The sequence below is a fragment of the Mastomys coucha genome, unplaced genomic scaffold (assembly GCF_008632895.1).
Source record: "Mastomys coucha isolate ucsf_1 unplaced genomic scaffold, UCSF_Mcou_1 pScaffold21, whole genome shotgun sequence".
Classification (NCBI taxonomy): domain Eukaryota; kingdom Metazoa; phylum Chordata; class Mammalia; order Rodentia; family Muridae; genus Mastomys; species Mastomys coucha.
Window position 1 is genome coordinate 113,384,485 of NW_022196904.1, and position 22,468 is coordinate 113,406,952.

General features: G+C 41.3%; 1 protein-coding gene across 6 annotated transcripts in view; it reads left to right on the top strand.

The window, feature by feature from the left end:
- The window catches only part of Hs3st4 (heparan sulfate-glucosamine 3-sulfotransferase 4), a 417,366-nt gene that overhangs the window by 386,512 nt on the left and 8,386 nt on the right, over positions 1-22,468 (top strand). The window contains exon 2 of one of the 6 annotated variants that reach the window (XM_031388206.1): positions 20,447-20,750. The exons of 4 other annotated variants lie outside the window; for them this stretch is intronic. In XM_031388206.1, coding sequence (XP_031244066.1) covers positions 20,665-20,750 — 86 coding nt within the window. In that variant the 5' untranslated portion in view covers positions 20,447-20,664. Of the gene's footprint in view, positions 1-20,446; positions 20,751-21,445; positions 21,486-22,468 lie in introns of those variants that run through there. One more of the 6 variants, XM_031388209.1, reaches the window with a different exon arrangement.

Genomic DNA, 22,468 nt, shown 5'->3' on the forward strand with positions numbered 1-22,468 from the left:
AGGAGAAGGAGGGAGAGGAGGAGGAGGAGGGGAGAAGGAGGAGGAGGAGGAGGAGGAGGAGAAGGAGAAGAAGGAGGTGGGGGGAGAAGAGTCTTCCCTCCTGTGTCCTATCTCCAAGCTTATTCTTGTCTGGTCTCCAAAAATGGAGTAGGCAAACAACAAAGGGAATAAACTGTAGATACTTACTGTAAACAGATAGAAACAACTTAAAATGGGATCTCCAAGAAAGATTTAGGCACACTAAGGGAATTATCTATAGCAAGGAGATACTAGTCCAGAACTCCAGAAGCTGAAAACTGTTACATCTCACAGCTCTGGACAGTGTTGGGATGCCAGTCAAGAGCCTTTCCTTATGGAGTAAGCCTGCACTCTGAGAAATACTACCACTCAGAATTCCAGAGAAATGGGGAACTGGCTTGGAAATGATTTCTGTCCATAGTAGAAGAATAGGGATACAGGGGCAGAGGCAGAAGAGGCAGAAATGAGTCCTCTTGGCCTGCAATCACTTGTCCAGTCATGCAGCCTAGCTTTTGCAAATTCCCTACCTAGGACAGAAGACTCAGATATGGATAGCCATCAGTCCACTTGCTGACAACCTCTACCTGGTTTAGAAGCTAAGGTCCAGGAGCAGAGTCTGTCTCCTGACTTCAATGAATGTGGCACTGGGCAATTCTGGCTGCTGCCTTTAACCAGAGAACCAGACCCTGAAGTCTTTATGGATGCTTCTGACAGGTACTTCAGGCAAAGTGTGTGTGTGGAAGCCCCAAAACAGTCAAATTCATCAAGAACCATCTGGTTCCTGATTAGTGGAGGCTCCACTCCCAGCAATTCAGGAAAGAGATATTGGAAGTTAACATTACTTCCCATTGTCATGTGGCCTTTATAGTTCATTATCTGCCGATTTTTTGGGAAGGAATGGTTGTCCTCGGGCCAGAAGGTAAGCATCTAGAGAGAAACTCCACATTGTGCCCCTAACAACAGTATAAACTCCATCAGTAAATGTTCTCACAGAGTTTTGCTGGACCTTGCCCTCCTCCGTTTACTCTCATAAACAGTTTTTAGATGATGATTTTCCATTCATGCTTAAGTATAGAGCTGTGGCTCTCGTTTAGTAAAACTCTCATCAACATTTCTCCCTGTGAGCCTGGTTTTCACCTAGAATGAATCTTCCCAAATTATCCACTGATGTCTCAGCTCCTCCTATCAGCTTGGGTTTTCCCTTGTCTTCTGGGGGAAACCAGGAAGATTCTTGTTCTTCCCCTTTGAACACCCAGAATCCAGCCCCTCCTGCTGGTGCTGCACGGGTCAGCACATTTCTACCATCAACTCTCATACTGATTATTTCAGCAGCCGGAGTCAGTAACTCACAGGAGCTACATTCATATCCATGTGATTTGAGCCAACACTCTGATCAGGATAGGGTATGGAGCATCATGCCCAGCAACCTTTAGACAGCCATGAGTATATTTGATAGATTGAATGGAGGTCTGACTGCAAGAGTTCAGTGGCCTCTTCTCAAATTCATACCAAGACTCTGGAGGCGGGGAGGAATCAACCCAAATACTTTCCATGTGCTGGTCCCTTAGCACTGATGAGGAGGAAGGAAGATCTGTTGGGAGCTATTCCTAAATCCATGACCCTTGACCTTTCCTGGGTTAACTTCCTCCCTACTTTCTCCTCTGCTGAGAGCAAGACGAACTGTCACATCTTGTGTGCAAGAATTTGAGCAAGTCAACAAGAGACACAGCTGTTGCTGCACATAACTTGCTGATCACCTGCGATCCTGCTGCTTCTCCATTCCCATTCTTACTGATTTTAAATGTTCTTTCCTGTCTGTACTAGTTGCCCCTCCCCCAACACGCAGTTCTCATGCTCTCTGAGGACTTTCTTATTATCTCTTTTGGTCTCACAGTACCTTGAACAGATTCTTGTCTGCATCAGCTCTCATCACCTTGCCACGTGAGAATAGCTTGGTATTTGTACTCTGATACTTCTGGCTTAAATCCCAGCCTGGTGACATATAATTTGGTAATTTGGTGACATATAATTTGAGCTGCTTTCTGAGCTCAACTTTTCTTGGAAAATGGGAATCAGGAGCTCACTTCACAGAATTAAGAATTAAAGTAGCTGTTACCCATAGGAATGGGCTAGTAACAAGTCTGAACTCTAAAGCATAGGAAGTAGGTGCTTAATCAAAATGAACCCATCTTCCCCTGCTTGCTCACCTGTACAAAGGCACTTGAGGAGGCAGCAGTAGTCTTACTTGCAATCCTGGCAAGACCTTGGATAAGTCACTCAACTGTCTGGTGCTCACTTTCCCTACTGCAATATGGGGATAAAATAATTTTCTCCTGGAAGATTGCTACAAAGATTAAATGCACTTATCCTTATAAATCTCTTGGAATATTACCTGTCATGTATATAGGATCTCAATAAATTTTAGTATGGAACATTTTTGGTCTGAGTAATTTTAAGTATTTCCAGCGGCTTCCTGAATAAGCTGTGAACTCCCTGTCAGAAACTTACTGAGTCATGTTGGTCTTTATATTCTAGGACTTTGCAGATATCTGACATACAGTGATCAATTAGAAATTGCTTAGTGCATGGATGAATAAATATGCTCAGGCAATGCACTGAGCTGTCCAGCCCACCCCATTGCCCCCTTCTTGTTGCAGAGTCACCGAATAATAGGATAGAAAGACGTAACTCCCCCCTCTCCCTTTCCTCCCTCCCCTGCCATACCCTGTGTGTGTGTGTGTGTATGTGTGTGTATGTGTGTGTGTCTGTGTGTCTGTGTGTCTGTGTCTGTGTGTGTAGGGGTAAAACTAAAAAGATGGCATTACAAGTAACCCCTTAGAAGGAGAAGATGCGCATACTCATCCAGTTCAGACTCTGGCAAAATGCATTGTAATTTGCTTCACCAAATTACCTACTGTAAAATATTTACAGCTAATTCCCTCTACCTTCCAGGGAGGCAGCAGCAAAGGGAGGCAGGTTGTTTAGGCAGTAAATGCAGGATGCAATTTCCATTTCAGTGGCCCCGCTTCCTGCAGCAACCTCAGGCGACAGCTTCATTTATATCTTCCACACACAGTCTTTTCCACGTGTGTGTGAGTCTCGATTACAGGCAGTTGAGGTTTGTGTGGCAGGCATTATACATTTATGAGCCAGAGCAAACATTTACTATGACTAGTAATTCATCTGGGGTGGAGGGAGAGGAGAGTGGGAGCCCACAGGCATATACTGGCTTCTCATAGGGTACTGGGGACCTGAGGTGAAATGAGGAATTAGCACACAGATGGATGAGAAAAATCTTGTTCACTTGAAAGTACCTACTTCTCCCAGGCATAATTATAAAACTGGAGAGATCAACATAGAAATGCCCCAGCGCTCAGTCCTTGAACCCTTTTTCATCCCCACATACTCCAGTGTATACTACTTGCATATGTTGCCAATGACCAAATATTTCTAGCTCACATCTTTCAACTTATATATTTTCTGCTTACCTAGCTTGTGGATGTCTACAAAGCATCTCAATCCATCTAGAATCTGCCTACGGTGCTTTCTTTCCCCGGCACTGCTTTTCCTGCTGTAACCATCCCCCATAAGTTTCCCTGCAAAGTCTTTTCCAATGTGCCCCTTTGGTACTGCATTTCAGATCCAAACTTTTGTTGAGGATTAAAAACTGCTGGGGATTTTCCATTGTCCTGAGCAAAACATTTCAGCCCTGGACCATGCCTTTCTCACAAGGTCACCTATTACCACCACCCTGTATTCATTCCAGCCAGAATTCCAGTCAGACTCACCTCCTACCACTTCAGAAACTTCGAACTGTTTCCACTACTTAAATTCAGCTTCTCCTTGAGGCAATTAGTGGCTTTAGTTTGTTCACGTGTTAGTGTGCATGTGTGTCTGTTCTCTTAAGTTTGTAAAATTTATAGCTGAAAGAAAAGGATCAATAAATTAAACTAATGTAACATTAAAACTTTTGGCCTCTAAAGATATGAAGCTAAAGTGATATATGAAACTACAAACTGAGATAAGATACTTGTGATCTAAGTGACAGAGAAAGGAGTAGCACCAGAAGAGAGAAAGAATTTCTACTAAATCAAAGTATAGGCCAGGAGGAAAGACCAAACAATATAGTATACTAATTTACTTGGCATTTGCATTATGAGGTGGTATGATGTGTGTGTGTGTGTGTGTGTGTGTGTGTGTGTGTGTGTGTGTGTGTGTAATCATAGGATACAGATGATCAACAAAATAATGTATTTAAAGACATTAAATACTTTAATTTGGATGAACTTAGAGTAAGTGACAGAGAGAAATATCAGCATGATCTCTGGACATTGATGAAGGGATTATGGTTTGCAACAAGCACTTTTAAAACGTAACTGACATTTTCTTATTGTTCAGAATTGGAATAATGTCTCACATAAGTCATAGACTTCTGGTTTCTGAATGCATCAACAGGATTCTATAAAGCCACATTGTTCACCAAGAAACAATATAGAAACTATTTGAGAGTCTCTTACCAGAAAGAATGTATAAATAAATAAATTCACATAAAAGATTACTTTGCAGCAGGGGAAGTGCATTAACTAAAGCCAAATGTAACAGAAAAAATAGGATTTACAGATTGTTTACTTTTGAAAGTTTACAAAAGACTAAATAGAATATTATGTCATTTTTCCAAACAGCAAAGCTAAACAGTATGTTGTTTAAAATACAACATACTGTTGGTGAACGCTATTCAGAAGAGCGATGCTTTTTCCCCCAGGCAGTTGTCCAGCTGTCTCAGCCCTCAGGCTTCTCTGTGTCTGGTAGATGGGTGTATGGGTGGGAGATATGACTGGATTTGACCATTTAGGAATGGCCAATGTGATGCTCTTCAGAATGCCTACTGTGTGATGCTCTTCAGAATGCCTACTGCTCTTCCTTCTCTCAGACGCCCTCTGCCTCGTCCACCTCCTTGACAACATTATACCTGGCAAGATAGCACTGGGTGGAATGGCATTCTTAAAATTTCACTTTGGGATATGTGTGTATGTGTGTGTGAGAGTAGTAGTAGTAGTAGTAGTAGTAATAGTAGTAATAGTAGTAGTAGTAGTAGTAGAAGACCTTCCTATACGTAGGTTCTGTTGGGAAAATGCATCTATAATAAACATATATAGGCCATTATTTCTTGTCACTGTTTATGAAAACAATGCAGTACAACAATTTACATGGCAGTTGCATGTATTACAAGTAATTTAGAGATGATTTAAAGTAAGTACTTTGCCACTTTAGATAAGGCCCTTAAGTCCATGTATGTCCCATAAAGAATTCCTTGTGGATACAGGGGAATGGCTCTATATGCAAATATAAACCTATTTACTTATTCATATGAAGTGTGTGTGAGTGTGTGCGTGTGTATGTGTATGTGTGTGTGTTTAGGGAAGATGTATTTAGGAGGAATTAGGCAAGCTGTAAAAAAGAGTTGGCTCAATCAATGGGAGGGGTGGAGGGGAATTGCAACACATTGGAGTATCTCAATCACTTGACAAGCTTTGATAAAGTCCACTGTGGCTAGAAAAATAGGAAGAAGTTCCTGTGGTGCTGGATGCAGAGAGCAGGGGACAAGTATTGGATGCCATGGTTCCTGATGTCGAGCTGGATCCCAAGGGTTCACACTTATTCTTTCTAGTAAACCCTTCCTTTGAGTTTTCTGCTTTTCCTCTTCCTGAACAGTTGTACCAAATTTCATTTTTTCCCATAGACAATTATTTTCACATAAATATTTTTCAGTGCCCAAAGCTCACATGAAGTTCCACCTGTTTCAATCACCTCTGGGAGCCTAGGCATTCCTGGCAAAGGCACGTTACAACATCTGGCAAAGGCAGGGGGTTAATCTGACCCAGGCATGCCAACTTTTCCTGTGAGTCTGTTTTGGCCCATTTTCTACAGAACTTACAGTCTCAGGGAGAAATCAAGTAAATGCAAATACACCTGTGATGAGAAGAGTCAAGGTTGGGATAGCCTGGGAACCATAGGAGCCAATACAGAAAAGCATACTGTTGAAGAAGAAACTGGATGGGAGTGAGTCTCGAGTGATGGCAGTCAGCCAACAATTAGCAGAAACAAGCAGGTTCAAAGTTGTTACATAATTGTGGGTCAGCAAAGAGACATGAATGTGGCAGGGAACACAGTTTATCATAGCACCTGTTAAACTTGTAGACCTGTCCAGCCTCTGGTCCATAGGCTGCATGTGCTGCAGGATAGCTGTAACTGTGGCCCAACAAAAAGCCTACGTTTTGACTATGGTGTCAAAATATTACAAGATTGGTTCATGTTTTTTTTTTTAAATAAGTGTGTATGTGTGTACATATGTGCATTGTGCATGTATGTATATCATGTATACATACACACATACATACATATATCTTAGATGCACAGTTCTTCTCAGATATGAACTTTGAACTTGACAACTCTGTGCTCCATTGTCAAAAGGTTAGAAACTGAGCTGGGTGGTGGTGTCACAAGCCTTTAATCCCAGCACTTGGGAGGCAGAGGCAGGCAGATTTCTGAGTTAGAGACCAGCCTGGTATACAGAGTAAGGTCAGGGACAGCCAGGGCTACACAGAGAAACCCTGCCTCAAAAAGAAAGAAAGAAAGAAAGGAAGGAAGGAAGGAAGAAAGAAAGAAAGAAAGAAAGAAGAAAGAGAGAGAGAGAGAGAGAGAGAGAAAGAAAGAAAAGAAAAGAAAAGAAAAGAAAAGAAATTAAAGAAAAGAAAAAGGTTGGAAACTCTATAAAAACTTGAGACAGAAGTCACCATGGTCTGGTAATTCAACTTTCCTATAGCTACCTTGGAGAAATGTTGAAAAGCAAATAGAGAGGCATGTGCAGGGTCATTACTTTTGCTTGGTTTGTCATAATGGAAAATTGGTTAAAAGTATAGGATCCTCCTCAAGAGAATGACTAGACAAACTGTGGTTTGCATAATGTTGCAGCACAACTTTCATTTATAAATGACTGTACACTGATTTGAAAAGACCTCAGGAAGTCTTATTGAATATAAACACAAATTTTAAAATGATACATAAAATATGCTATTTGTATCAAGATACCCTCATGTGCATCACAAACCTCAAATAATATAATACATTTTACATAATTTCTGTGAGAACACACACATATACACATGGGGACAGGTATTAGGAATAGACTGAATTCCTCTTTGGGGCAGCATACAGAGTTAGAGGGACTGATTTCAAAGGAAAGTTTACCTCAGACAGAGGATACTGTAGAGAAATGTTCAGCCATTATTCTGGTACAAAAATATAGAGTTTTCTCAATTTATATTTTAATTATTTTTGACTATTTCATATATGAGTATAATATTTATGTCTTTTTCCTCATCATCTACACCTTTTAACTCCTCTGGGCCTTCCATGTCTCAAACCCATTCCCTTTTACTCTTTAATTATTATTGTTATGCACAAGCACACTCGCACACACACATACACACAACATGGCAAGTTCAAAGTTCACTTGGTGTTAATCATGTGTATGTGTGTTTAAGGCTAACTGCTTGGGATAACCTATCAATGATCTTGTTCCTGGGGCAGATTGATTCTCCCTCTCTCAGTAGTAATTAATGCCTTGTGAGATTTACTCCAACCACACTGGCATGGCATTTGGTTTTATCATCCTTAGGTCCTGTTTTGGCAACCATATTGTTGAGAGTCTGTGAGTACAGCTTCTCTGTCATATAGAGAAAATGCCCTGATCTTCTGGTTCTTAAATTCTTTCCACTCCCTCTTCTATAACATCACTGAACCTTTGGTATAAGCGTTGTATTGTAGAGATACTTCAAATTACTGGGAAAAGATACACAAGCTGGACTGAGAGAAATGTATTCAATAGTCTTACCCAGTTATAACACCTATAAGCCAGAAAAATAATATACCCCAAAAGGAACAGCGGTGGCATTTATATCCTAAGAGTAACCAACAACTGTTTAATTAAATGTAAAGCCTACTCAATAGGAGGGAATTTGTGCCTGAATCAATAAGCCTATCCCACTACCCATAGCTGGCAAGGCATGTACCCTAGAGGAGAGCCTACTACAATCATAATTCCCAATATAACCCAACATAACTCCCAATTTCATTCTAAATACTTGTCATTATACCCACAGATAGATGTATCTTTCTCCCCTTATCAGCTGTCTTTCTGTACCAAATAGAGGTTATGCTAGAGTTTCTCTGATGCATGTGGTGCCTGATGTGAGAGGGAGAAAACAGCTCTACAAAGAGCTCATAGTAACTATTAACCTGGGTTAACCTAGCCACTTGGACACAGTGCTGAATATTTTCTCCTTGGAATCAGAGAAACTTACTGTTCTAACTCAGAGATTTGGCTAAGTCTTCTAGAAAACATGCTTACCCACAGGGGCCTACAAGGAATGAGAACAAATAGGGGCTGTCAACCAAGTTGGCAAACTAAGTCAAGGCTAAAGATGGCACATTGCCTGGTGGAGGTGTCCTTCTTCCTTGTCATCCCTACCACAACAATAGTGAACCAGCAAGAGCATGTAGGCAGGAGCATAGGGGAGAGTCCACTAGAAGATGACTAGGTAGAAGGAGATAGTTAGTTGCCATGAAAACATTCTTCCCAAACACGGTTATGGGCCACTACACCAATGGTACAACTATGTGGGCAGGCTGAGTGTGCACATATCTGCTCGCACCTATGCTTAGGCAAAGGATTCTCAAAGACATGTGTACCAAGAGTTGGGACATCCAAGGGATATTTTCAGGTGTGTTTGCTATGTAAATTGTCTTTATTCCCCTTGACGTGAAAATATGCACTTTCTTGTAACCACAGGCTTTTCTACCCACACCTTAGTTTCTGAATAACAATGTGAGGCCTTATTGTTATTATTAACCATGCTTATGGCCTTTTGCTAGGCATTTTCTCTGATTAACTAGTAACTTATTTAATTAGTTTAAACTATTTTTTATCTTCCCAGGGTTGATTATCTCTCCTCAGTTTCCCAAGTCTTACTTCCTCACAGTCCAGGTGGTGAGTCTTCCCACACTGACTCTATCCCAGAGTTCCAATCTCTCTATTGGAACTCACACCTTCTACTTCCTGCCTTTTGCTAATAGGCCATCAATTTTTATTGACAGGTAATGCATCCACACAATTATACAATTCATTATCCCTTCACCTTCTCTTTTAAGTAGCTGTATTTAACCAAATAATGAAGAGACAAACTTAAAGTCAAGTGTTGAGTCCACACTAGCTAGACTTGCATCTAAGCAATAGAATTTGTCAGTGTGAATGAGATGCAACTCCCATGATTCATTGCATGAGATTTCAACTGCTTGAGCTATAGAGATTGCTCAGTTGGTTCAGTGCTTGTGATACAGCAGGAAGATTTGACACAGACCCCAAGAACCCATATAGAAAAAAGCAGAGTGTAATGGTGTGTACTTATATTCCTAGTGCTGAAGAGATGGGGCAGGATGCATCTCTGAGGCTTGCTGGCCAGTCTGCATAGCCTAAGAAGCACCAGACTGTTAGCATACTCTTGTTTCAAAACACAAAGTGGATGGGTCCAGAAGAAAGAACCAAAGTTGACCTGTGGTCTCCTTACCCATGTGTACATACATGTACCTATGTCCTCACACATCTGTGTACATGTACTTCCACATGCATATGGGCCCAACCTATACACACACACACACAGAGAGAGAGAGAGAGAGAGAGAGAGAGCAAGAGAGAGAGAGAAGAGAGAGAGAGTGACAGAAAGAGAGAGCAAGAGAGAGAGAGAAGAGAGAGAGTGACAGAGAGAGAGCAAGAGAGAGAGAGAGAGAGAGAGAGAGAGAGAGAGAGAGAGAGAGAGAGAGAGAGAGAGAGAGAGAGAATTATTACTTCCATCTTGGTAACAGAGATTTTCTAGTGTCACAGTATCCTAGTTGTATGTGACATCCAATTATGATGAGACACACTCAGAGACTGTGACATGATCACTGTTGTCAGGATGTGTTAAACACCCAGTCATTTACTTGTGCCTCTGTGTCCACCCATTTATCAAGGTACTCATGGAGTTGTGTGATAGTCTCTTGTCTTTCAGATAATCGGCAGGGCTGTGTCTCTAGAGTGTGGCTACATGTTAGAATTCCCTAAAGAAACTTTTAGTAAATATCAGCAGTAAGGTGCCATCACAGACCGGTTTAATCAGAGTAGTTGGTAGTGAAGGCCAGGGACTTTAAATATAGGGCAGCCAGAGTTGTGATCACTTGAATGACAATTCTAGGGAATTGTTTCCAGATTTCAAATGCCAGAGTGCTGGCGATACATACAGCAGCCCTCCAGTCCCACTGAACCAGTGCATTCAGCTTTGTTCTTTTTCTTTGAAGCATACTCTCCAATGAGGTGATAGAAGTTTAGAAGGGAGGATAAGTCCTGCACTGACCTACCATGTGTGTTCCCAGTCCTTAACTTTATCTTTGACCTACAACCTGACCTTCAGCATGGAATCTAGAGCTGACCTTCAGTTCTAACTGCAGCATCAGTTCTTCCTGCAATTGCCTTCCTCCAGTTGCCTTCCCAAAGGCTAGAAGGATGCTTCTGTATCAGATACAAATCCCACTGTATAGGTCTCTTCACATCCTAACTCTGCTTCATCTGATGCCCTGGTGGGAGCCTATTACATTAGCATCTCCAGCAAACCTACTTTCATGTTCTCTGCCTTCAAATCACATGGCAGCAGAGATGGGAGCTGCATTACCAGGTTAGGGCTGTCATGGCTTCTCTTGCTTTGTTTCTGACTCCTTTAGGTTAGTGTGTGTGTGTGTGTGTGTGTGTGTGTGTGTGTGTGTGTGTGTGTGTATAAATGTGAATGTGTCTATCAAGGAATCACTTTTTTATTATCTTTATTTGTCTGTTATGAATTTATTAAGCATGTATAATGTGCCATGATTTATACTGGTAGCAGAGATCAACAATGAACAAGACAATAGTCTACTATTGTGGAGATTAATTCCAGACTGGGAAGAAGGCATCAGCAGTCATTGGGAGTCAGTATCTAGTTAGATAATTCCAAATCTTGACCAGCAACACAGAATGGTATTAAAAAAAAAAAACTAAACAGAACAATGAGAAAAAGTGTGACTTGGGACAGGTACTGTGTTAGTGATTAGAGTGCTTCTTAGAGATGACTTTTAACTGGCATTTAGCTGACAAAGAAGCACAATAGTCCAGACAGGTGCCATGAAATAGAACTTTCTGTAATGAAGAAAATGTCTTACATTCACATTTCAAAAACAGCAAGTAGCAAGTAGCTAGTTGTTCTATTGGGCAAATGAAATGTGACTCCAACAACTGAGAGCTCCTTGATTATGGCTAATTTAAGTTTAAATAGTTACATGTGTCTATGGCTTCCATATTGGAAAGCAGAAGTTCAGAGTTAACGGGAAGCATGATTGAAAAAGGACATGACAGTCATATATCATATACAGGCCTGAGGATGACTAGTCCAGGGTAAGCAAAGAGTCAATCCTCTCTGGAGGGTGAGACAGGAAGGCTACTATGAGTTTGGAGGTATCTTGGGCTATGTAGTAATTATTAGGTGAGCCAGGACTATAGAGTGAGACTGCCACAAAACAAAGAAAAGAGGAAAGAAGAAATGAAGGAAAACAGAGAAAAGAAGAAAAGGGAGGAAGGAAAGAAGGAAAGGGAAGGGGAAGGGAAGGGAGGGGAGGGGAGGGAAGGGAGGGGAGGGGAAGGGAGGGGAGGGGAAGGAAGCATGCAAGACCATGCCAGCTTCCATTTCCTCTACAAAGGAGTCTGGGGTGTCTGAGTATAGAGGAGAGGCTAGCGCTGATGGAACTCTAAAAACAGGGTTTGAGGCTGAAGAAATGCTCAGTAATTAAGAGCATTCGCTGTTCTTCCAGAAGACCAGAGCTGGGCTCTCAGCACCCATATCAGGTAGTCCACAACTTCCTGTAAATCCAGCTCCAGGAGATTTGATACCTCTGTGAACACTGCAGCTACATTCCCTCTCCACACCACCACACACAAAAATAAAACAAACCTTTTTTATAAAAGGAAAAAAATGTCTTGAAGTTAGAGAGCATATCATAAAGGGTCTTGAGGAACATACAAAAGGGACTGAAATCATATTTTAATATAGTGAGGAAGACTTGAAATATTTTAAGTACAAGATTGCTATATGGATAACTTACACACAGGGAGGTTTTTCATGTGATGTAACACATATTAGCTGATTTGATCCTCTGGAAAATCTGTTATTATTTTCAGTATGAAATTTATGATAGAAATATTAAAGCTCTAAGAATGAAGTAATAAACACCTAACAGCCTATAGGTAAAATAGAGAGAAACCTGAAGCATTGGTACCAGCATCAGTGGCAGTGCTGAGACTGGAACCCAGGGCCTGGTGATGCTAAGCAAGTAATCCACCCCTGGGCCATGTCCCCAGCCCCAGAAGTCATCTCCGTACCTTCTGTGTGACACTAACTCCTTCCCAGCCAGTGCCAGCTTTTGAAAACTTATTCCTTCTCAATGTGGATAATGGCATTATCCGAGAAGAAATGGAACCAGAGGGAACAGGCTATCAGAGCAGGAAAGATAAGGAGGTGATGGGGTAGAGAATTCAACCTAATGGGATGATGGGAGGAGAGAAGAAGTTCAAATAGGGTGTGCTTCTAAAGTGAGGGCAGCCAAGAGGCTACCTGGGTGTTACTTATTGAGCACACTACAGTGTGAGTGAGGAAAGGTAGTGCCATGGAGCCATGTTAAGGTGGACCAACTGAAGAGATGGTAACACTCTTTCCTGGGCTAAGGTGGGGGAGGATGGGACTTGGATGGAGATAGGAGAGAGGGTGATGTAGTGCAAGATGTTGCTATTGGAGAGTATACTGGGTGTGAGTGAGCACATGCTCCTTATCTTTCCTTCTCTCTCCCATCTTCATAACTGTCCTTTATTTTTTTCTTTAGTCTGCTATTCAGCAAATATTTATGGAGACCTGACTGGTTCCAGGCACTACTCACAGTTCTGGGAGCTCAGAACACAAAAGAGCCAAATAACTTGCCACTTTGCTTCTTAGAGTTTCAGGACAGAACAATAATACCCTAGAAAATGAACATTCATGAGAAATCATTTCAGAGAACAATTTCTATGGTGTGAGCAAAAGGGGCTGGTTTGAAGAAGAGAGCAAGTCTCATGGGTTGTTTGGAGTAGGAGGCCATGTCCAAAAGGGGTAGGTAATATAATGTGAATACAAGATAATATAAATTATTGAAAGAGCAAGAGAGCATTAATATATTCATTTGTATGTATGAATACTAGGTATTATAAAACTCTCCATAGCATAGTGCACATGTTCATGCATATCTTTCTAGGTTGTACTGATCTCTCTCCTAGCTGTCATCTCTCCATCTGTTACATGATCAGATTGATTGGCTGAAAAATCTGTTTAGTATTTCATGCACCTCAAGCTGTGAAAGGCAGGTCTAAATACAGACACAGTATGATGCACTAATTAATTTATGATTGTATTTTACATCATTGATGCTAGAGCTCTTGATTTGGGGATGCAACTTCTGAAGGAAACAGTTCAAGGACAGCAGAGAAGACTCTTCCAGAAGCATTTTGTAGGAGACTTATCCCCACTGCCCTGGCTGCCGGGAGCCAGAGGGTGTTTGTAGGTTTTATTCATCCTATGCCTCAGTTGTAACCAAACCCCAGAACTAGTCCACAATTACTAGAAAAACATGCCCATGCTTCACAGCAGCATTCACACTCATCACTCATATGGACAGGTGCCTCCATCTTGCCTGACTTATTTTACAAGCTTCCATAGCCAGGCATGACTGACCCTAGCAACACTTTTATAGATAAAACATCAAGTGCTTTCAATGAACATTAACTGTCTCACTGACCAACTACCCTGGGCCACACGGAAGAAACACAGACAACTTATTTATAAAAAAAAAGCCAAGATTCATTTTAAAGATGCAAGGAGGCAGAATCAAATGACCTCACCATTAGCATGAGTCTTAACATGTTATTCTTTGAGAGCATACAACAAAGAAATAGGATTCCTATGGAGAAGCAACAATGATCTGCATTTGCGGTGTGAGCAGTGAATTCCTTGGAGGTATACTGACTGAGAAGTGCTTCATAATTGTATAAAAAGTTTCTGATTGCTTTTGCTGTCCATCCTCAATTTATTTGATGAGAAAACCGGGGTTTGAGGTGGTTAAGTACTTTTCCCATAGTCCTTCACACAGCAGGCAGAGCCAGGGTCCTAGGCAGTGAAAATAGCATGGGGGATCTCATCCCAGTAGAGAAGATGATGCTGTGGAGGGACCTACAAAGGGCCAATCTCCTTTTTTGAATTGGATACATTGCAGACATCTGTCAGATTATCATGTTTCCACTCACAAATAAAAAAAAAAAAACTGACACAATATAGATCAACCTAAAGAGCATATGGGGCCACAAAGGCAGGTTGAAGTAGATAGACTCTTATCACTGGCAAATGCCTGACACTTAAAAAGTAGAAAGACTAGTTAAGAACACTGGCTCATATCTGTAATCTCACCTCTTAGGAAGCCAAGACAGGAGATTCTGAACTTTGAGACCAGCCAGAGAAATTTGTGAGAGCCTACTTCAATAAACAAGAATAAAAAGAAAGAGAAATTAATCTATTTCAACACATCGTTTCAGAGGGTTTGGTGTGGAGTGCTAGAGAGGGAATGGAGGAGTACAGTACTCAGGCCATGGTGCTCCTGAAACAGGGCTTAAGAACCCGGGTGAACAGGCTTCCTTTCTCTCTCTCTCTTTTGAGATTGTAATTTAATACAGCATTTCTCCCTTCCCTTGCTCCCTTCCATTTTCTCCCTCCAAGCCCTCTTAGATACCCCTCCCTGCCCTTCTTAAATTCATGACCTACTTTTATCAGTTATTATTGTATGAATATATGTATTTGCAAATACATATGTATTCCTAGATATAACCTGTTGAATATATATAATGTGGATTGTATGTATATTTTAGGCACTGGACAATCAGTTGTGCTCTTTCCAGGGGAAAGCCACCTCTCCCATTCCCAGTTTACTCAGTTGACTATGGTTCTTCATGTTGGCTTGAGGCCTTATGAGCTTTCTTCTTATCCACTTCTCATGTCTCTTTTTTTCCTTATTCACCTCATGCTTAGGTAGCCATGTTACTGAGAATTTACTGGTGTAGCTTCTAATACTACTAGAAGATACAATCTCAGAGCAAACTTCCTGATCCTCTAGCTCCTACAATCTTTCTGCCCCTTTTCTAAAATATTCCCTGAACATTAGGTATGGGGATGTTTTGCATATGTATCCATTGGGACTACACTCCACAACTCTACATTTTGACTGGTTATAGTTTTCTGTAGTCATCCCTGTCTATTACAAACAGAAGTTTCCTTGATGAGAAATGAACACTACACTTATCTGTGGGTATAAAAACAAATGTTTTTAGGTTGTGGTTAGGGATTATGCTAGTTTAATAAAATAGTGATTATAGATTCTTCCCAAGTAACCATGACTTCACTAGCACTGAGTGGTTAGCTAGGTTTCCAGAGCTTGCCATGGTATTCCTCTTATTGAGTGGGTCTTAAGTCTAATTAGAGAGAAGTTGTTACCACCATGATATTAGCAACACTACTGCACCTATAGGGTTAATGCTGTTATTGATGTGGTTCATGGGTGTGATAGCTGAATGTGGCTGTTGATTTTCTCCCACCTTTGTAAAATTGCATAGCCCCTTCTGATACCACAAAAGTTAGTATTCATTGAGGGCTGTTCAAATCAGTCAAGTTCAGGGGCCTTTGGGCCATATTTCTGAAGTATATGGTATCTTCACCAATAGAGACTTACCTTCCATGTCTGGAGGGTAACCAAGGGCAACAGTAATATGCTGTATGTTTTGGGAGCCTGTTAGAAAGTCCTGGCCAACAGCTAAAAAGAGAACTTCTCATGTCTGGTACATTCTGCCATTTTTAATACCTTCTGGCTATGGGACGATGCTAACTGCATTGAGAGCATGTCATCCATCTCAGTTAATCATCTCTAGAAACATTCTTATAGAAACATCCAGAAGTCTGCTTTACTAATTCTCTAGGCATCTTTTCATTTAATTAAGTTGACAAACAAGAGAAACCATTAGGCAGGAGTAATAAAGCAAAATGTAGACCAAGGAAAGGCAAGACTTGAATGAAAACCTGGCATATTGGCAGTTGTCATCACAACCACATCTTCCTTCCCTGTGTGGAAGCTGTGTGGGTTTGTGGGAACCCACACAGCTTGAGGGTACAGGGCTTAGACATTCATCAGGGTGGTGGGTATGCTTAGGAAGAGCCTATGGGGCTTGGAACATAATCAGGATTCCGATGAGAAGCAAGAAGGACTAGCAGCATCCCTGAGGCAGTGACAGCCTGACACACAGCTGAGAGGAAAGCAAGAGGTGAGATGGAGAGGCCTGGAGGCCATCCTGCCACTCACTGTCTGCTAACTGTGAGCACAAAGGGCCAGAGCAGACAAGCTGGCACCTCTGTGATCAGTGCTTAATTGTTGCACTTGCCCTTTGAGATGCTGAGCCTGAGGAAAGGAAATAAGATTGCAGATAGAAGTCGGTATGTAGGACTCTACAGAGAAGTGCTCTTTGAATGTAAATAAACAAAATATTAGACAAGTACATTCCAGATGGGATACCCACTCAGAGGCAGGTGATATGTATTTCACCCTCTAATTTATTCAAAATAATGGAACAGCTTCTCTTAGGATATCTGGAAAGGAAGGTCCATGCACAAAAAACAAAGGGTTAGACCACAGTAGTTCTCAACCTGTGGGTCATGACCCCTTTGGGGGTTGAATGATCCTTTCACAGGAGTTGCATATCGGATATCCTGCATATCAGATATTTACCTTAGTATTCATCATAACAGTAGAAAATTTTATGATTATGAAGTGGCAACGAAATAATTTTATCATTGGGAGGTCAGATGAGAAACTATATTAAAGGGTCAGGGCATTGGGAAGATGAGAACCACTGGGTTAGAGGAAAGATTACTGTTGGGAAGGCATTGAGGCTGTAAACATTTCGATTTTAAAGCCATGTTTTTCTACCTTCAAATTTAGGAAATATTGCAAGGAATGTCCACAACCCCATAAACACCAAATGGGGAGCACAAAGTTAATCAATAAACTATCTCATATGAACACACACATACACACAGAGACAACTATTTAAAGATATAGATTCAGCAATGACTCATTTACAAATGCATTTTAAAAGACTGTGGAATCCCTAGCTCTTTCTGTCCATATGTGCTGTCTAAATAGAATGTAACTAAGAAGTTGTTGCCTGTCACATGGCTGTCTGTTGATGTTAAAGACAAGCATTATTGGGAAAGATTAGTGGACAGGAAAACACAAGCAATACTTAACATTTGTGCAGCATGAAGAATGTCCCTGGGTGGTGCCTAAGCCCTGCTGAGTCATGAGGATTTCTAGATGCTTAAGATTCAAGTATAGCAAAGAAAAGTATTTCTGGTACTGCCCTGGTGTATATGCCACACTGAAGTATTTGCTGATGAGGGTAAAACTGTATCTTTAAAAAGTTGCCTGTGTGTACATGTGTGTGTTCATATGAGATAATTTCTTGTTTTCTTAGTTGGAGTTCCCTCCCACTTCTTAAGTGGCTCTAGCTTGTGTCAAGTTGACATGAAAAAACTGTCCAACACCATGTTACATTCAGAAAGGCAGCCAGGTCTGTATGTCCAATGCCAATATCAAGAAGCCCAACACCTCTGGCTTCCCATAGTCTTCTCTTTTCACCAGCAAAGATGTGACTATAGTCCAAGTTCAAGCACCCACAAGTATCTTCAATTTCCCTGACTTCACAGTTCTGACCCATATCCCTAGCATAACCCATATATGCATATCCAGTCTGTGAACACTATAGATTATTGTATAATAAATGCTTGGTGTCTGGTGATAGTGAACAATACTATTTTATATAAAAAATTTCTGAAACTTTCAGCTCACCATGGCAGAGAAGGGATGGTTGAGTTTTCATGGTGGTGGCAGCATGTGCTGGAAGCTCCTCACTTCACTTGGATCAGGAAGCTCAGAGTGGGACCAGAAACTAGGGCTGAGCTCTAACTTTACAAGGCCACCAACTGTGCCTTGCCTCCCAAAGGCTACCCAGGCAATCAAAATCGTGACACCAGCTGGGAACAAACCTTCAAAACCTGAACTTGTAACAGACATTTCAGAGTCAAGGAATAGCAGATAGATGCACTGTGTGTCTTTGAATTCCAGCAGCCTGAAAGCCACTACCAGATGCAAGCCCTCAGAGCTCTACCTATAGAACTATGAGCCAAAACTAACTTCTGTGCTTTTTAAGCTTCCCCGCCTCAGGTAGGTGAACACAGTTGAATCCAAAGGAACTCACTCCATTTTAAGAGAACTGCATAAGGTATATATTATCACTATTCCAGTTTATAGGTGAGAAAAAAATTTAGGCAGAGATAAGCAAAGCTGCTTGTCCAAGATCTTACCTCTAATGAAAGGCACAGAACAGATTCAAATCTAGGAATTTTGATTAGACCAGTGGATCACAAAAGTAACTGGAACTTCCAAGAAAAATTTGGCAGTACTTATAAACACATGTGATCAGCATTTCTGTAGGGGCATGTGACCTGAATGACAGTGGCCCGTGGTGCTACCTGACATTGTGCACAGTACTGATTTTGAAATCCAGGGTAGACCCAGCTTCTGACACACAAGCTGCTCAGTGGCAGTGTCTGAGGTACCTCATGTTTATAGATCAGGAAGCTGCAATGCTTACTTTCCCTGGAGATAATCATTATCAGATTCTTGGAAATACAGATAGGCTGCCTTTCCGGGTGATGAGGATGTGTGCAAGTGATGGTGGTGAGGCAGCACTAGGGATGAATTCCCACCTCTTTTCCAAATTTTACACACACACACACACACACACACACACACACACACACACACACACACACGAAAAGCATTTAATTGGTGCTGGCTTACAGTTTCACTGGGTTAGTCCATGATCTTCATGGTGGAAAACACACGGTGGTAAGCAGACAAAGAGCTGAAGTAGTAGTTAAGAGCTTACATTTTGTTGGCAAAATGGAGGCAGAGAGAAAATGAGACTGGGCCTGGGGTGGACTTTTGAAACCTCAAGGTCCACTGCCAAGGGATACACCTCCTCCAACAAGGCCACACTGAAGTGCAAACTTACACTGTGTAATTAAGCTCTATTTGTCAGGACTCTATAGAGAGATATGTACGAAAAAACTTTTGGTGGTATGTTATTACTTGTTGTGTTTTGTTTGTTTGTTTGTTTGTTTTTTTCTCTTGTCACTTTTGTGGTCTTGGGCTGATTGGCAGAGTGATGTCAACTAAAATAGACTCACATGCTGAGGCAAGACCTGTGTTGAGGTAAGACCCATGAAAGACATGTGATGTTTGGAGGGAGTATAAAGGAACTCCATGGACAGTGTCAGCGGTTGAGCTTGGCTTGTTGATAGAGCTAGCTGTGGAATGCCTGTTGGTTTCACATCTTTGCTGATCTTTGCTTTGCTGATAAAGGCACATCCAAGAACTTTTCCTGGTGTTCCTGCTCATCTTTCCTCTTGATTTGTGCCAAGGCTGAGGCCTGGCTGTCTCTTTTAGGTAGAGTCGCCACTGTTGATTTGTGTTTGCTCTCTCAACTCTACAAAACTGGACTGCTAATATATTTGTAAAGTATTTGCAAGTAGATTGAGCTATCATTGCTAACCTATAAACTAAACTGTCAAGTTTTAGGTAACAGAGATGGAAGTTGCTCCAAAGATTCTTTCTAAACAGGTCCACCCCCACCCCACTGTATCCTCCTTTTCCACTACCCCTGATGGGTGGTGGGCTAAAAAGGAGGTCAAAGCATTTTAAAATCATCATTAAAAATAGGTTTTAAAAAACCTAGAGTTATACCACACCTTCTAATCTTTCCCAATAAACTAGAAACCAAGCATGCAAATATATGAGCCTACGGGGGTCATTCTTAATCAAACCACCACATTCAGGTAGTTCTTTGGCAACAAAACCAAACCCCAAAGCAAACTACCTCAATAAGAATCATAACCCTCCCAGTCTTGAAAGATCTCTGCTAATTTGGCACAAAATTCCAAACAGAAACATGGTTGAGACCTGAGGTTATTGTTTTCTTCTGTATTGTGACTGTATGACATTTATACCCAGGGTGTTTTCTTTATTGTTTTATGATCCTTCCTTGTATATTATTGTGTCTCACCTTCTACTTCCTTCTTCTTCACATTCCATTTATCATAATCTTCACCTTTTCCTGCTCATTTCACAGCTCTCTGTCCTCTTCCTCTTCCCCATGAAGGCATATGACAAGAGAGAGGAGATGCAGCAACAGAGTCATCTCACAGGAACCACCGCAGAAATGGTCCATCCCAGCTTCCTCTCCAGGAACTTAGTGTCTTGAACATCAGAGACCACACCTGCTTCTTACTCCAGCATGTACTTAGCCCCTTGTATATAATAATCACCAACAGATATTTCATTGAATTAATGAGAAGTGACCTTGAAACACAGCCCTTTTTATGTACAAGAAGTGGAGGTCTAAGGAAGAAACATTTGTGTCCTAAATTCATTCAGTAAGTTGACTGTAAACACAGACCTATAGCCCAGAACCTTCTTTTGCGTCTAGCTTAGAGTAGTGTGGTGCTCAAACATGCAGATTTCCTCCATCATCTGCATATGAATGCAGTTTTCAAATGGATCACACTTCCTTTTTCATAAACCTGGGTGTGAAGACCAACATATTTGGGAAAGGCAATATCTGGCCTATGAATCATTGGGCAAGAATAATTTTTCTCTCTGAAACACAACTTTCTCTGTCTTTATAAAGGGCTCAGTGAGTCACAGCGGCCTGTTAGGTTAAAATCAGGGTAATGTGACATAGTTGCTGCACTGGCTGTTAACTGTGTTTCTTCCCTAGCTGAAGAGGAGCAAGCCTACCTCCTTCCCTTGTTTTAACCATCATTTTTGTGGGTTATAGTTCATCAGGAAAGCTCAGAAAATGTTGCTAATTTATGCACCATTTATTCCACCATATAATGCATTTGGAAAAGTGTAAGGTGCCCACACACCTGCTATTCAGGGAAGCTAAAGGCAAGCTCTGCACTGACCCTGCCAGGGAGAATGGGCACTTTATATCTCATATGGTTGACTGCTTTCTCCCTCAGTGTTCATGATGGTGTCCATTCGCTTCAGTTGAGGAGGCCCTGGAGAGAGATATTACAAATTGAATGATGTAGCTTGATCTGACAAGAATTTCTAGGGATTCTGGCCTGGGTTCTGTGCTTCAAAGTAGTACGCCACTTTCACAGGTGATGTAATGATTTTAAAATGTCTGATTTTAAACTTCTCCTTTGACACTTACTCACACAGTGACTTTGGGACAGTCATGTCACTTTACTGAGCCCCTGCAATGTGTTACTTGTCGAGAAGTAACTGAAAGGGTAGGCTATGTTATTAGGCAAAATGTAAAGTGAATTCTGTAAAGGTGCCTCTTTTCACTGTGAACAAATGAATCGGCCTTGCCGGGCTTCAGTTTTCTGATCTCTAAAGAGATTATAAGGGTACAAACTTCAAAAGAGATTTTTGAAAATCAACATCAAATGTATAGAGAATCCATGTGAATCACTCACTAGGTGTTAACTCATTTAATAAATCCCTGTGAAAAGGCAATTATTCATGTAATGATTGCTCTTCAGATAATGGAAATGAGACATTGCAGGTGCCTCTGGACTTACAGTAGGGACACACTCAATGAATTCATCATAACTTTAATGTATTGGAAGTTAACAATGCATTGGTTTTTTCTTTTTTTAAATAGGCTCATGTGCCCTTAGAGCTTGCCTCAAACTTGCTCAGTAGCTATAATTAACCTAGGACTTTTGATCCTTTTGACAAGTGCTAGGACAACACAACCATACCAATCATGCTTTTACTGGGACACCAAACTACAGGCTAGGCAAAAGCCCTACCAACTGAACCCTACTCCCAGCCCCTAAAACTGGGTTTGGGACCCACTGAACACCACTGATATGCTCAGATATGCTATGGAATGTTGGCCATCCATCCTTATGAGCATGTGGTTGAACAGAAACTGTAGTTCAGCATCAAGAGAAAGTAGTACAAGTGGGATAGTATGCATCCCTGCAGTCACAGCTACTTGGAGGCTGAAGCAACATAGTGTGACCCCGTATCAACCAAACCAGAGTTGGGGTGGAGTCACATATAAATGTTATCCCAGTAATAGATCCAGAGTCAAGGCATGGTTTCTACTGAATGTGAACCACTTTTGCAG